At 33.1% G+C, this 13,562-nt stretch overlaps 4 protein-coding genes across 8 annotated transcripts; 1 reads left to right on the top strand and 3 right to left on the bottom strand.

The window, feature by feature from the left end:
• Nucleotides 1–30: 30 nt before the first annotated feature.
• LOC111212965 (pectin acetylesterase 12) lies at nt 31–2,762 on the bottom strand. The gene is made up of 10 exons (XM_022714609.2): nt 2,308–2,762; nt 1,901–1,983; nt 1,687–1,816; nt 1,424–1,584; nt 1,211–1,335; nt 1,054–1,114; nt 918–971; nt 769–846; nt 427–678; nt 31–345 (listed from the first exon to the last, which is right to left on the bottom strand). The coding sequence occupies exons 1-10, from the start codon at nt 2,498–2,500 to the stop codon at nt 238–240; spliced, it is 1,245 nt and encodes a 414-aa protein (XP_022570330.1). The 5' UTR covers nt 2,501–2,762; the 3' UTR covers nt 31–237.
• A 1,786-nt stretch (nt 2,763–4,548) lies between these two features.
• On the bottom strand, nt 4,549–5,452 carry LOC111212970 (heavy metal-associated isoprenylated plant protein 43). The gene is made up of 3 exons (XM_048780116.1): nt 5,279–5,452; nt 5,122–5,197; nt 4,549–5,000 (listed from the first exon to the last, which is right to left on the bottom strand). The coding sequence occupies exons 1-3, from the start codon at nt 5,288–5,290 to the stop codon at nt 4,678–4,680; spliced, it is 411 nt and encodes a 136-aa protein (XP_048636073.1). The 5' UTR covers nt 5,291–5,452; the 3' UTR covers nt 4,549–4,677.
• A 1,381-nt stretch (nt 5,453–6,833) lies between these two features.
• On the top strand, nt 6,834–10,543 carry LOC106430321 (germin-like protein subfamily 2 member 3). 5 transcript variants are annotated; one of them, XM_048780115.1, is made up of 7 exons: nt 6,834–6,936; nt 7,055–7,098; nt 7,214–7,327; nt 7,426–7,523; nt 8,144–8,197; nt 9,535–9,735; nt 9,829–10,543. In XM_048780115.1, the coding sequence occupies exons 6-7, from the start codon at nt 9,627–9,629 to the stop codon at nt 10,371–10,373; spliced, it is 654 nt and encodes a 217-aa protein (XP_048636072.1). In that variant the 5' UTR covers nt 6,834–6,936; nt 7,055–7,098; nt 7,214–7,327; nt 7,426–7,523; nt 8,144–8,197; nt 9,535–9,626; the 3' UTR covers nt 10,374–10,543. The 5 variants fall into 5 exon arrangements, with proteins under 5 accessions (XP_048636072.1, XP_022570335.1, XP_022570333.1 ...); XM_022714614.2 differs by adding an exon at nt 7,721–7,811 and having other exon boundaries at nt 6,845–7,098; XM_048780114.1 differs by adding an exon at nt 7,721–7,811 and having other exon boundaries at nt 6,856–7,136.
• A 1,960-nt stretch (nt 10,544–12,503) lies between these two features.
• Nucleotides 12,504–13,345, bottom strand: LOC111212969. Its single transcript, XM_022714616.2, has one exon. The coding sequence runs from the start codon at nt 12,990–12,992 to the stop codon at nt 12,666–12,668; it is 327 nt and encodes a 108-aa protein (XP_022570337.1). The 5' UTR covers nt 12,993–13,345; the 3' UTR covers nt 12,504–12,665.
• Nucleotides 13,346–13,562: the final 217 nt, after the last annotated feature.

Below are 13,562 nucleotides of genomic sequence, written 5' to 3'. Positions count from 1 at the left end.
ACTACTTGTAGTGGCAAGTAGAGGAGAAAAAAACAAAGGAAAGAAGAATCATTGCTCTGTGATTACATTTTGAACTCTTATGAGCCAACTTATGTATTTTTTTTGGAGTTTATTATGGTTTTTCCAAATTAATCATACATTTTCTTCCAATGAGTCATTGGTAAAATAGTAAGCTTCTCCATTTGAGAGAAGCTAAGCTTTCTAAGTATGTATATGAGGAAGAATCAAGTAGATAAATCATCTGAACACCAAGTTGTGGCAGCTCTTGTCACAAGGGTAAGGACAATCAATTAACTTCACTTCTGCTCTATCAAAATACCAATCTCCCACAGCTATAGCCACAGCCTGCATGATGCCATTATACAAAGTCAATAACAGCCTTTTGCTTCTGTTTGTGTTGGGATAAAATTTGAGCTTACTACTAACCTTTTTTCTTATGACAGGAGAATCATCAGCGAACCAAGTGTCCTGCCTCTCGGTTTGGCAGTGAGCGAAACATGAGTTTATGAACAAACCATTATGTCTAGACATTGAGAAGCCCTTCACTACTCTCAGCATCTGATCCCTGAATCCTTGCAAGAACCGGATTTGTGAAGGTGTGCATTTTGCATGGTTGAGTCTACAGTCATGCCAAAACCCACTAGGGTCAGCTGATGTTGGAGCTATGCTGCTTTGTATCTGATTATTAAAAAAAACATTGTAAAGACTTGTTCTGTGAGTGAGCCTAACCACCAATACACAATAGTTAAATGTCAAAAGAAACATTACCTGCCATGTATCATATGCTGCATTGACAATAAAAAGTGGAGTTTTCATCTGACTGATCAAATTTTGTGGGAAGAAACACTGTACAGACAAATCTTAGTTCAGTTTGTGGTTTGCAAAGCATCAAGATGGGAGAAAGAATAAAAGATTACCGAGGTTGGATCAAGATGGTTTGTGCACATACGAGGCAGGTTGTTCTTCACACTCTGCATATGGTTTAAGTCCAAGAATGTGTCAAGAAGGTTTCTTATCCTCTTCAAATGTTAAAATTAAAAGAAAGCTACACACCTGAAAATTTACTACACCATTGTATAAGTTCCTGATTGTGCGGCCACCAGCAACATCAGCTCTATAGTTACCAGAAACAAACTAGTTAGTAACAGTTTATTAAATCAAAGGACAAAAGGAACAGCGTTTGAGTTGTGGAGGGGAACGTTAAACTAACGTGTCCAAGAACAAGCCAGCATCACTCAAGCACTTGACCTTGGTGGAACCAGGGAACAAGTTCCTAAACTCATCACAGCGTAAAATAGCTGCTAAACCACCAGCAGAGCATCCAGAGAGAAGTGCCTTTAACAAAATATAAAAAAACAGTTCAGAGAAATAAAATAAAAACAGCTCTTGCCTTGGATCCTGAGAGAAGGCTAAGTGTCAAAACCTGGTTGGCGTATCGCATTCCTTTGGCTTTCAGATCAGCTATGGCAGCTCTCCAAATACGCTCTCCTCTAAACTGAAGCTGTGCAGCCTGATTCTGACCATCTCCACTGAAAGAAGCGCCATCACAGTAACGAAGCTTAACTCTATTCCAGTTAAAGAAGTCTGCAAAAAGAGACAAAGCACATTACATTATTACATTACTGACACTGGTCACATCACACATGAACAAAGACTGATGAGATCAGGCTGAATGAGATACTAAACCAGGATTCTCTTGAGCTTTATCACTCAGTATTCCTGTAAACTGAAGCTGCTTCTCCATGTAGTTAGATGAACCACGCCGAGTCTTCTTCCTGTATACACAGGTCCTGACGTTGTTGCACCATCCTCCTCCCTATTTTTATCATAATAAAACATTAACAATGAAGAGTTATAAACAGTAGCTTTCAATAGACAAAAAAAAATCATTTCACTAAACCTCCAATTGAATTAGCCAGCTGTTAGCTCCAGATCCATGTCCACGGTGCAGGTGGTATCCAGGCAATGTTCCATCCAAACAAACTGTGGTAAAAAAACACAACCAAATAGAAAAAAAATATCCAGATTAAACTAATGTTTGATTTTTCCTAGTAAACACATCACAACATAACATATACACTGCTGCTAAGCTCTAAATTAAAAACAATAACATATAAATTACATTTTTCTAAGCAATAAAACAGGAAAAATAAACAATTAGAGGAACCGTGAAAAATACATAACAGTAAACGTAAAGACAAAGTTAAAAAATCTAACAACAGAGAAACAAGCTGAGAAGAATGTTTAGTTGAAGTGAATAAATGAAGATAAACTCATAAAAAGTAAATAAAGAGAGAGAGAGAGTACCAGCTCCAGAATCAGCTCCTCTGATAAGAGTGAGACCAACTAATAAAGGGTTCAAATTTGAGCTGTACTTGGAGAATCCAAACTCTAGCTCCTCAATGCGGTCTATCTCTGTCACATTGAAATCTAAATACTCATTTGCTTGAGTAGTTCCTAGCACTACAACAAAGCCTACCAACAACAAAAGCTTGTTCATTGTCTCTCACTCTCTTACTAGAAGAGAAGAGTGAAAGCAAAGAAACAGATCCCTGGGAGTGAGAGATAGAGAAGAAAGGAACAAACTTTAAAGCCAAACACGTAAGTGTAATAATAAAAAGAACCGATCTTTGTAGAAAAGGAATAAACTTTTCTGAGTTTATTTTTATATGAAAAAGGGGTCATGGCTGGATTCACGTTTATTTTTGAATTTCCTTTTAAAAAAAAAATATTAATTCAGTCTCTTATTACATGACAAAGACAGAGACCATCTTTTATGTTACATGGATCTTAGTTCACACTTGAAACGCTCAGCATCAAATAGTAACGACAAAAACAGATGTAATTAGTTTTGATGTGCTTGATAATATAGCACATGGAGGAGGAGATGGGTCCATTTAGGATTTTGATTTCTATTGGCTCTAGTAGCCTGACGTTTCTATCTCTACGTTTCTCGTTATATATCAATCATACCAAGTGGGTGATGTATTAATCTGATAAGGAAAGAATAGCTATCTCTTATTAGCAAAAGTGACTTATTTTGTAGTCATATAATTATTGAAAACTTTGTGTTATGTAAGGTCTAATACATTCACGGTCATGGTTTGCGTAACGTTGACGTCATGGTTTGCATAACGAACCCCTTGAATTATGAACTCGATTTTCTACTTTGGGCAGAAGCATGTGGTGAAGGAACAAGTGTTGGTTATGTAGTGGGAAGTTAGGGAAAGTCATCTTTGAGTGATGCAAACACACTTATTAGATAGTTACGAGTGATGATTGTTATCATGTTATGTAATGTAAGGTCAAAGACTTATCATGTTATGTAATGTAAGGTCAAAGACTTATCATGTTATGTAAGGTCTAAGACACCATCTATATGCTTGGATTGATCTCATCCAATTTAAACAGGATATACTTTTTTTTTTTTTTGGTAAAATGTTAAATATTATACCAAGTTTTCAAGTTTGTGACAGAAATTACAAAGACAACTAGTAGCGGATTACGGAAATTAAACTAAACATCAAAACCTAATACGAAAAATTCAAACTTTGATTACAAACATGATTTGAACAAAAATGATCTACATCTAACTAAACATCTTTAGCTTCGCTCGACCACCTCTAAACCGGCGTAATCCGCTAAATAGTTCAGTTATCCTTAGACTATATATCAATCCCCGTTCTCAACCGTTGATATAAAGCATTCGAGGGTGGCGTTCACCAAGTTTCCTTGGTTGCCGGTTTATCTTATGCCATCAACAGAGTAGCTGGATCTTGATGATCTCCTCACGCTCGCAATCTCAGCTGAATTAAGCGCATAGTTGAGTGAATAGACCCGAGGGTTCATACCTGAACCAACCGGACTGGACGCCATGGCGTGAGCACTCAACACCTAACAAGCGGATATACTTGCTATGATTGAATTTAACGATTTTTGTAAGAGAAAAAAAAGAAGGGTTTTACTCATTTAAGTTGGTTCATCTTCATGGTTAGTTATATAGCTCATGTTGATGGATTTCGTATTAGTCTTACCCTGAAAACGACTATGCATAATAAACTATAACAGAGGCCTAAAAGTTTGTTTATATTATCGCATTAAAGAGATGCAACAAAAACAAGATAAAAGAACAAAGATGCGTGGGAGAACCAGAAACTGCGGTCATGGTCGCATGCACATCACCACATGTTGATCTTTCGCTGCGGTCGTCCACTTGTTTCTATTTCTTATTTTGTTTTGTATACTGGTCCCTTCAGTCTACTACTATTTGGAGAACCCCAATCTTTCAAATGTACGACGATATTATGGATTTACTCAAAACTAAAATGGGCTCAACAAAGTTAATGGGCCTGCATGAATCATGTGAAAAAGACGCAGACAAACAAGTGTGAGCCTCAGGTAGTGTGCTCCAGTTTGAAGATCAGGAAAGGTCTATGAATCTTATGTTTCACATGCTTATGAAAAATTCATATTGATTTAGTGTTTATGAGACATGAAAGGAGCTACTAGTTAGAAACAGATGAGGGAGAAACAACAACAACATACATATATGATTAAAACAAAGCATACTAATATAAGAAAGTAGTCCTGGTTAACATATAGATTACAGGACTTGACATGAAGACTATATTATATATATGGTAAAAGTAGCGGTGACTAATGCAAGAAATACACGACTCAAACAATGGTGCAGCCGCTTCCACTTTCATAGGTAGTAACAGACACAAGATCGCATCTGGCGCAGTAAGGAGGTGGGTAAGGAGACATAGGCTTGCATTTGCATACATGCTTTGGTGGTTCAGGTGCTGGTGGAGGAGGCTTTGGTGGCTCAGGCACTACTGGAGGCTTTGGCGGTTCAGGAGGTTTAGGTGGTGGTCCGACGCTGATGATTACAGGTTTCTGTTTAATCTTCCTAAGACGTGATGCAACGCAGACCGGATCCATTGTCCCCACCACGGTGAGTACGCTCTTCCCCTCATCTAGTGAAATATGATTCACACCTGCATCACAGATTCAAAACTCACGTTTTAGTAAAAGTAGGATATGTTAATGAACATATTTTATCAAAAAAAAAATGTTAATGAACATATTACTTTAAGACTTGTTTGTTTTTATGATTACCTTCTATCTCCGTGACTGCTTCCAAAATTGCGCTATTGCATTTACCACAGTTTATATCCACCTTGATCTCAACTTTCTGCTCAAAACCAAATAGAAAATACACAACATAAATGGAATCATTTTGAGAGAAAAAAAAGTACTAGGATGTGATGTATACCTTAACAGTCATGATGGGTTCAGCCAAGAAAGAGAAATGGATTATCAGTGGGATATTGGAGGATGGAGAAATAAGAGAAGAAGGTTATTAAAACCATGTGAAGACGAGAGATGACAGATTGGAATAATGTGGTGAAGCAGTTGAGGTCGTCTTTGGTCAGTATTGGCGATTAAACAATCAAGAAGAGTACAGTATTTACGTGCTAGATGCATATATATTTATTACATATATTCTGAATAATTAAGTAGAGGTTTTTGGGAATTTTGCTAAGTTTGGTATTCAGCCATCATTTTATATATTGACTCTACTTGTGACATTATTGAAGAACGAATTTGTTAAATATTCCTGCATTTTATGAATTTGTTTAGTCCGTATTCTATTATCATCTGTACTTACTTCACCCCAACTAATCTTCACATTATATGGATAGAGAAATTCGATTTTGGTTCACTTCTAACCGATTTGTGGTTTGGGTTATCAAAACAGAAGGGCCGGTTTGTATTTAATTGAACCAAACAAACCACTTGAGTTCTAGAACTAGAACCAATAAACAACCAAAATCATTATCCTTTCTTTTAATCATTTCGAGTTTGGTGATTATTAATTAGAGTTCGATGTGTGTTTATGGTGTGTGTCATTCTATAACCATAGGCTAATCGATGTCTCCAACAAACAAATCCACTTTTAATCACCAAACTAGATTTTGATTGAAGCGCGGGTATTGTATCCTTTTATATAATATTATATGAAAATATTTATGTTTGGGTTGTATTTATAGGAGGTTATATTTCTTAATGTGTAATTTTAAATCAAGCACACAATTGAGAAAATTGTCTAAGTTTTTGACATAATGATAATATATCAATCTACTTTAATAGTATATATGATTTCTTATTTATTAACTTCAAAGTCAAGGTAAACTATAATTTTTATTCCTTTCGGATTTTAAATTATACATAAATTATTTTGAACACATTATAATATTTATATTAAGGTAAAGTTTAACTTGGGAATATAGTATGATCAATATTATTTTGAGGTCCCAAGTTGGACCGGTTTAAAATATGACACAAATCGATAAAATAATAAGATAATAATTTTTTTTTGAAAAATGTAACGTAAATATATCATCCAATTCAAATTATAAATTAATAATTATACTTATATACATTTTATATAACTATAAATAAACCATTATATTGTTTGTTTTATATTCATAATGGAATTATCTTTATTGTATATTATCTTTAATGAATTTGAAAAAATGTTATAGTTTTTTTAAGAAAAATTAATGTTTATATTATTAATACATTATAATGTTGACTTAATTATAATTTAATTATTTTTATTTGCACATAATTGTGGTTTGTTTTTTAAATGGGCCAGAAAGTGGCTTAACTATATTTAAGCTCATAAAATTATCAAGATGGGCTGTTATTTAGATATTTATGTTAAGCAAATTATGTTACATAAGGAATTCAATAAAATCGGCCCAAGCCCACACAAATTCTATAGCTTTTACATGATAGAGACCAGATATTTTTGCCATTTTCAGACAGCTTTTCGTTTTCCAAAAAAAAAAAAACAAACTCTCTAATAGCGATTGAACCAACAAACGATATGTGTCTTCCACGAATCGACTCAGTCTCATCTCCAAGGTTACCCATTGTTACTCTTATTTTCTTCATCCTTGACAGAGAGGTGACTCGAATCAATTCTTACAGAAAGCTTCTTTTTTTTTTGCATGTCTCTCCGATGGCTTAAATATAATCGAAGTTCAAATCGTGGTGAGCTGATTCAACAGACAAAAAACTCCAAAGGTTTGTCTTCATGTTCGTAAATCCACCATTAATAACAGGTTTACTTAAGAATTTTTAATTAAAACATATTTACCAAAAGCCCATTAGATGAACCGATTTACATTTTTTTTTTCAGGTTTCATTCGTCAGAAGAAATAAAAGAACATTTTTTTCTTAACTGCTGGTTCCTCTTGGTTAAACAGAAGAAGATGGAATCTCCGAAAGTATATCTCCATCCGATCCGTAAAAGGTAATTCCAATGTTACTTTTTTTGTCTCTTCATCCATTTCTTTTAAATATAATTTGTATTTTCAGATCTAACTTTTTTTTTTAAATCTGTTTTGCAAGTTGGGTCCGATGATTTTCTTTCTTATTCCGATGAGATGGGAACTTGTTGCGATGACAGTAAAATGGAACTTTAAAGTGTAAGCCGTACAAACATAAAGGTATACAAATAAATAGTCCCATTTGTTAAAATTGTAGATTCTTATACCATAAGAAATTAAATAAATATTTATAAAATATATTATACTTTCATTAAAAGGAATATTCACATATTCTCTAAAACTTAAATATTTACATATTCACCTGTAATTTCTTCTGATTTTTCAAAAAAATATATTACTTTTATTTTTATTGTGAGGTTTGCAACGGGAGTTCACAAACATCTCTACAAATGAAAAAGTTTGTATCATTAAACATTGATAGATATATAAACTATCACAGATTCACAGGTGCGTATTGAATGAAAGAATATATACTGTTACTGTCAATTATTAGTATATTGAAATATAATGTATTTTGTCTTTTATAAGATTAAAAAATAATTTGATTTAAAACACATACATTTTCAGGAACTACAAACAATCAGTACGAAGATAAGTATTATACTGAATACATCCATACATGTTTTAATTTGATCCATTCACTGTTTCATTTGGTCAAAATTTTAGGAATTTAAACTATGACGACTTAACAGAATTTCCATATTATTGTTTTTATTACCTTTTTGTCTCCAAATATGATTTCCAAACTCTCACCAAGCCCAGCATTGGATGGTTTCCAGGTGTGGTGACTTTGGCTTCGACCAACCCGTCTTCCATGGCCTAATCTCATCAAGGTAAACCATCTTTTACTTGGAAGACATATTATGAGAAACGTTTTGAGAAAATGTGTGTTGCTTTGAGGTTAAAAGACAGTATATATAAGAAAAATAAAGGTCGTGGATTTAGGTTTTCCTATTCAATACAGTTAGAGAATATATGCAGTTAGTTTAGTAAATTAATGGGAAATTAGATTTTTGGGTATATTATAATAGATATTTTCGTTACCAAAATTCATGATTTCTTGTTTTGATTTTCTCTTATTGATATGTTGAAGATATGCAAGTACAATGATTGGCCGGATATTTATGATTTAGTTATTCTTATTGTTTTGTATATATATTTTTCCAAATGAATTTACTTGCCGATTTTTTTGCTTTTGGTTATGTATATATCTTATTTTTTAATAATTGCATTTGAAACAGATTTGCAAATACAATAATTTGGCCAGTATGTTTCAAAGTGGTTTAATCCCGTATTTTTCTCAAAATATGGGTATTTTGTATAGAAAAAGTTTATTCCATAGATGGTACTTTTAAACCCAATTGTTAGTTTTTCTACTTAATATTAATAAATAAATTCATGAAATAAATATAAAAAATGGGGTTTAGGGGTTCTTCTGTATCTCAATCTATACATCTAAAAATGCAACCATACAAATATATAAACATGAGTATTTCAACCATTCATAACGCCGACCATACATATATTGTTTAATGGTGAAGCTTGCACCAAATTGAATTCTGGTAGTAAAATAAACATGTAATCGTTGATGGTACTTGATGTTCTGAATTTAAATGTACAATTTGTTACTGCCATATATTGTTTAAGCAATGGAAAAGAGCGTTATAGCAGTTCAAGATGGTTTTAAACCTTATGTATGGTGTTGAAGCAAACACAGAATCGAATTCTGTTAATGAAATAAACATGTCATCGTTCATGTAACTTGATATCTGGATTTAATTGTACAATTTTTTACGTGAATATATTGTTTAAGCAATGGAAAGATTGAAAAGTATAATTGTTTATGTGAATACATCTTTTAATACATCTACGATGGCAGAGAGAGATTAAAAGTAAGATTACACATGGTAAATTAAATAAAAGCGTTGAAAAAGATTCGAAAAAATAGGATGGTTAAATAAAAGGAAATTTAAAAAATAAAATAATTTAATTGAAATCATAGTTTAAAAATAATTCAGTGGCATAAAGTTGTAAATACTTCAAAACTTGAAGGTGGTTTCAAAAAAAGCCCTTCAGTTTTAATAGTATTGATATTAACCAACGATACACCTAAACTTAATTATGGCAAAATTTTAAAATCAACCCCTCCATGTTTATCTCTTCTTCATAGGTTTTTCCATTGGTTAGATCGTCTCAACATAGATATATAAATTGAGAAACAAGGTCAAAGGACGTTCCCAAATTCATCAACAACAACCAACAATGGCAATTTCCATGACTCATCTTCTTGTTACCATCATGCTTCTAGCCGCCCACTCGGCCTTCGCAGAAACAAACATGCTTCAAGATTTGTGTGTTGCTGATCTCAAGGGTATCACATCTCTCTATCTATCTCTTGATCTAGTATTTTATTTACTAAAATATTTCAATATTTATGTCGTTGACTTTTTAACGTTCTTATTAGGTTCAAAAGTCAACGGATACCCATGCAAAGACCCATCACAAGTAACACCAGAGGACTTCTACTACATGGGCTTAGCCAATGCTGCAGACACCAGCAACACCTCAATGGGCTCAGCCGTCACAGCAGGCAACGTTGAGAAAATCCCTGGCCTCAACATGATGGGTACCTCCATGTCTCGTATCGACTACGCACCAGGCGGACTCAACCCGCCTCATCTTCATCCCCGAGCTTCCGAGGCCATATTCGTCCTCGAAGGAAGTCTCTTCGTCGGCTTCTTGACCACCTCTGGAAAACTCATCTCCAAACACGTCAAAAAAGGAGACGTCTTTGCATTCCCGAGAGCTCTCCTCCATTTCCAGCAGAACCCTAACAAAACTCCTGCCTCCGTGATCGCTGCTTTCGATAGTCAGAACCCTGGGACACAAAGTGTTGGACCGTCTCTGTTTGGTGCTAACCCTCCCATTCCTGATGACTTGCTTGCCAAGGCGTTCTCGCTTGGAACAAATGAGATTCAGAATATTAAGGGAAAATTCCAAAAGAAATGAACATAGGTTTCAGACCATACACATTAATACAATAATGTTAATACAAATAATGAACATAAAATCTGTAAATTACTAAGCAAAAGCAAAGAAAACTTGTACATTTTATTTTAATTGTTGTAGATACTCGTATATTTTTGGCCCATTGATTACAACAAGACCAGTTTCAACTAGACTTCTAATAATCTATATCTGAAGTCTATGTATCTTTGGACATTTTGAAACAAATAATGGAATGCATTGCCAATCTTGTTTAACCCACCTTGCTGCAGCAGTCTCTAGGTGTTATGTATTGATGCAGTAGATTCGTGTGTGTAGAGGCAAATCATGTCTCAACAAAAAGGTTATATAGGCTGAACTATCAGCTGCGTTTAGAACTAACCATGTCATGTGTTTCTTCCGCCTTAATTCATGCTCAAAATTTTCAGAATCTGACTCGCTTACGTTTTGTGAATCCACATTTAGGCCCATATCAGGCCCAATTTAGGGTTATTTTAAAAAATGATGAAAATTTGGTGAGACAAGGACTCGCTTACGAGTTACGATAACGTTTCACTAACTTGTTGGGAAAGAGACGAGAAAAGGGGAACCTGACTCGCTTACGTTATGTGGACTAATAATAAAAAACTAGGTAATAACCCGCGCCTTGCGCGGAATGTGATTATTAGTTTCATTATTTTTAATAAAAACACATTAAATCTGTTTAATCTAGATATTGGTTCGGTTTTAAATTATTTTTTGGTTTTTTTCTGTTAGAATGTTTGATTTGTTAGTTTTTCGGTAAAAACCAAAAATTATTATTATTTGTTAATTTTTATGTTATAAATTTTAGATAATTGTCATGTCGAACCAATGGTTTCATATTATAGTTTGTAAACGGATAATAGTTCAAGAAAAAGAAAAGAAAATTATTAAGACTAATCATTTCACTACAATTTGGTCGGTAGTGAAAGAAGCATTAAGAAAAAAAATATTTCAACTTCAAAAAAAATATAGATACTTCAGTAGTGGTAAATACTTATAAAGTGCTCACATCAAGGTGCACATGTATGTGTATATAAAAGTATATAAAAATAAATAACAAATATATAAAGATATTGTTAATTAATATTAATAACATTTTTGTTCTAAATAGTACATGACAAATAAAATTAAAACTAATTAAAAATTAAAAAGGCCTTGACATTAGTGAATTTTTTTCATATAAAAAAATCAACTGTATCCGTAAATAGAGGTGAGCACATATCGAATATCCGAGTATTTGGAGGCATTCATGTCGATTCAATCTTTAGTCACTTGGATAGTCGGTGACTATGATATCCGAAATGATTTAGAATTTTAAAGATTATCCGATTTGATCCGTAAATAAAATTTAAAAAATAATTGAAAAATTTAATAATAATGTTTTATTACAAAATAAAATATTATTTACTTTTTAAATTTTAATACCTAATATAATAAATTGAATTCATAAAAATATTGTAAAACTTATATATAATATATATAACATATATATATATATATATATAATTATGTACCTATATGTATATATATGCAAATGAAATAATAGATCAAATTTGACAATTGCTCCTAAAAATATTGGTATTTGTGATTTGCTTTTTTTAATTGTATTTTAGTAATTTATTTGCTTCGTAGAGTTACGGATATTCATATTTTTTGGTTCAATTCAAAACGGTTAACGAATTGAATCAAAACTTATAAATATTTTGCCCAATTTTATCGGTAAACAATAAAAATAAAATATATATAGTTTAGCTTTTGATTCGTTATTTGTTTTGATTCGAACCGAAAAATCTAAAGTTTTATTGGAACCATGCATATGAGTTTTATATTAAAAAAAATACAAAGTATATAGTGTGAACACATTTATGAATATAGTGTGAACGCGTTAGCATATTTATTATCAAATCATTGTGAGACTGTCACGTGTCTATTATAGTGTGAATGCATTTATTACAATGCTTCTCCTTTAATATATAAGGGATATATTCACGAGCATGATGAAACAGAATCGACGCTGACTTAACGCTTCCTGTCTGCATGATCTTTCGTGTCCGAAAGTCTCTTTCAAAGCTAAAAACAAAATCTTGATAACCCCTTTTCCAGAAACTATGAAATAATATCGAAGATTTTATCACAATAAAGTTAAACACAAGCCTAACCAGCATCCATAACAAGATCATTTAGTGAATTAACAACATAATTAAACTTTTAAGCAAGCAGCGAACTATGCACACACAAAACAAAGAAACGGAGTGAGAGAAGAGAAGAGACTTAGTAGAAGCAGTAATAAGAGGAGGGTTTGTTCGGGTGAAGGAGACGAAAGAAGCGTCTACGGCGGTAGAAGAACGCCATTTTGAGACGCGACCAAACGACGCGTTTCATCCTCCGAGCGGATTTCAACCTCATCCAGACAACTTTCTTCACCACTCTCCTCACAGACCTCTTAATCTTCTCCGTTAAGCTTTGTTTTCTAGAGAACTGGTAGCTCTTGAGGAACAGCTGTCTCTTCTCCATGTATCCTCCTCCATAGCCATATCCATAGTAGCCGTTATTGCTCTGCCAAACGCCAACGCTGCCGCTGACGTTTTTTCTGCTCATCTTGAGATATTAAGTTTCTTGTGTGTGGGGAATATAAAAGGGTAGATGGAGAGGTTTAGTTTGGTTAACTTGTAAACACTAAAACACTCAGCCGCCGCCGAAAACGCCGTCGCAAAATACTTGATAACGTTTTCGTATGGATATATGTCAAATGCTCGTTTCAAGTGCTTCACGTTGTTGCTTTAAATGTCTTTTGGTTTTGGCTTTCTACAACTTTTGACGTATTTATACTATGCTTTTAATGTCGGCTCCGCTTTTTTTTGGGGCTGAAATAAACAAAGTCACTCGTCAAATCAAATACACTTATGTAGGTGGGACTTTAATCTAACTTCCCAACTAGTATAAATTCAATAAAAAGATAAGAGTTCACGTTCTGCTTTTGGCAAAACAAAAAAATATACTCACTCAGTTTCATTTTATATATGGTTTTAGGTTCTTCACACAAATTTGAAAAAATCATCTCATTTTTTGTTTTATCCTAATTAATATACTGTTTTTTTTGTCATCAATAATACAGACTCATATAATTAATATATTGTTTTATTTAATAATATTAATTAACGAGTTAAA

Source organism: Brassica napus, chromosome A5 (genome assembly GCF_020379485.1).
Source record: "Brassica napus cultivar Da-Ae chromosome A5, Da-Ae, whole genome shotgun sequence".
In the NCBI taxonomy this organism is placed as follows: domain Eukaryota; kingdom Viridiplantae; phylum Streptophyta; class Magnoliopsida; order Brassicales; family Brassicaceae; genus Brassica; species Brassica napus.
Note: the sequence above shows the minus strand (reverse complement) of the source record. Positions and strands in the feature narration are given on the sequence as shown.

Coding starts and splice junctions, on each gene's coding strand:
- LOC111212965 (XM_022714609.2), bottom strand. CDS start 2,500: ATGAACAAGCTTTTGTTGTTGGTAGGCTTTGTTGTAGTGCTAGGAACT. Junction 972..1,053: donor ATGGTGTAGTAAATTTTCAG/GTGTGTAGCTTT, acceptor AACCATATGCAG/AGTGTGAAGAACAACCTGCC. Junction 847..917: donor ACCATCTTGATCCAACCTCG/GTAATCTTTTAT, acceptor TTGTCTGTACAG/TGTTTCTTCCCACAAAATTT.
- LOC111212970 (XM_048780116.1), bottom strand. Junction 5,001..5,121: donor AGCAGTCACGGAGATAGAAG/GTAATCATAAAA, acceptor TCTGTGATGCAG/GTGTGAATCATATTTCACTA.
- LOC106430321 (XM_048780115.1), top strand. CDS start 9,627: ATGGCAATTTCCATGACTCATCTTCTTGTTACCATCATGCTTCTAGCC. Junction 9,736..9,828: donor GTGTGTTGCTGATCTCAAGG/GTATCACATCTC, acceptor CGTTCTTATTAG/GTTCAAAAGTCAACGGATAC.
- LOC111212969 (XM_022714616.2), bottom strand. CDS start 12,992: ATGAGCAGAAAAAACGTCAGCGGCAGCGTTGGCGTTTGGCAGAGCAAT.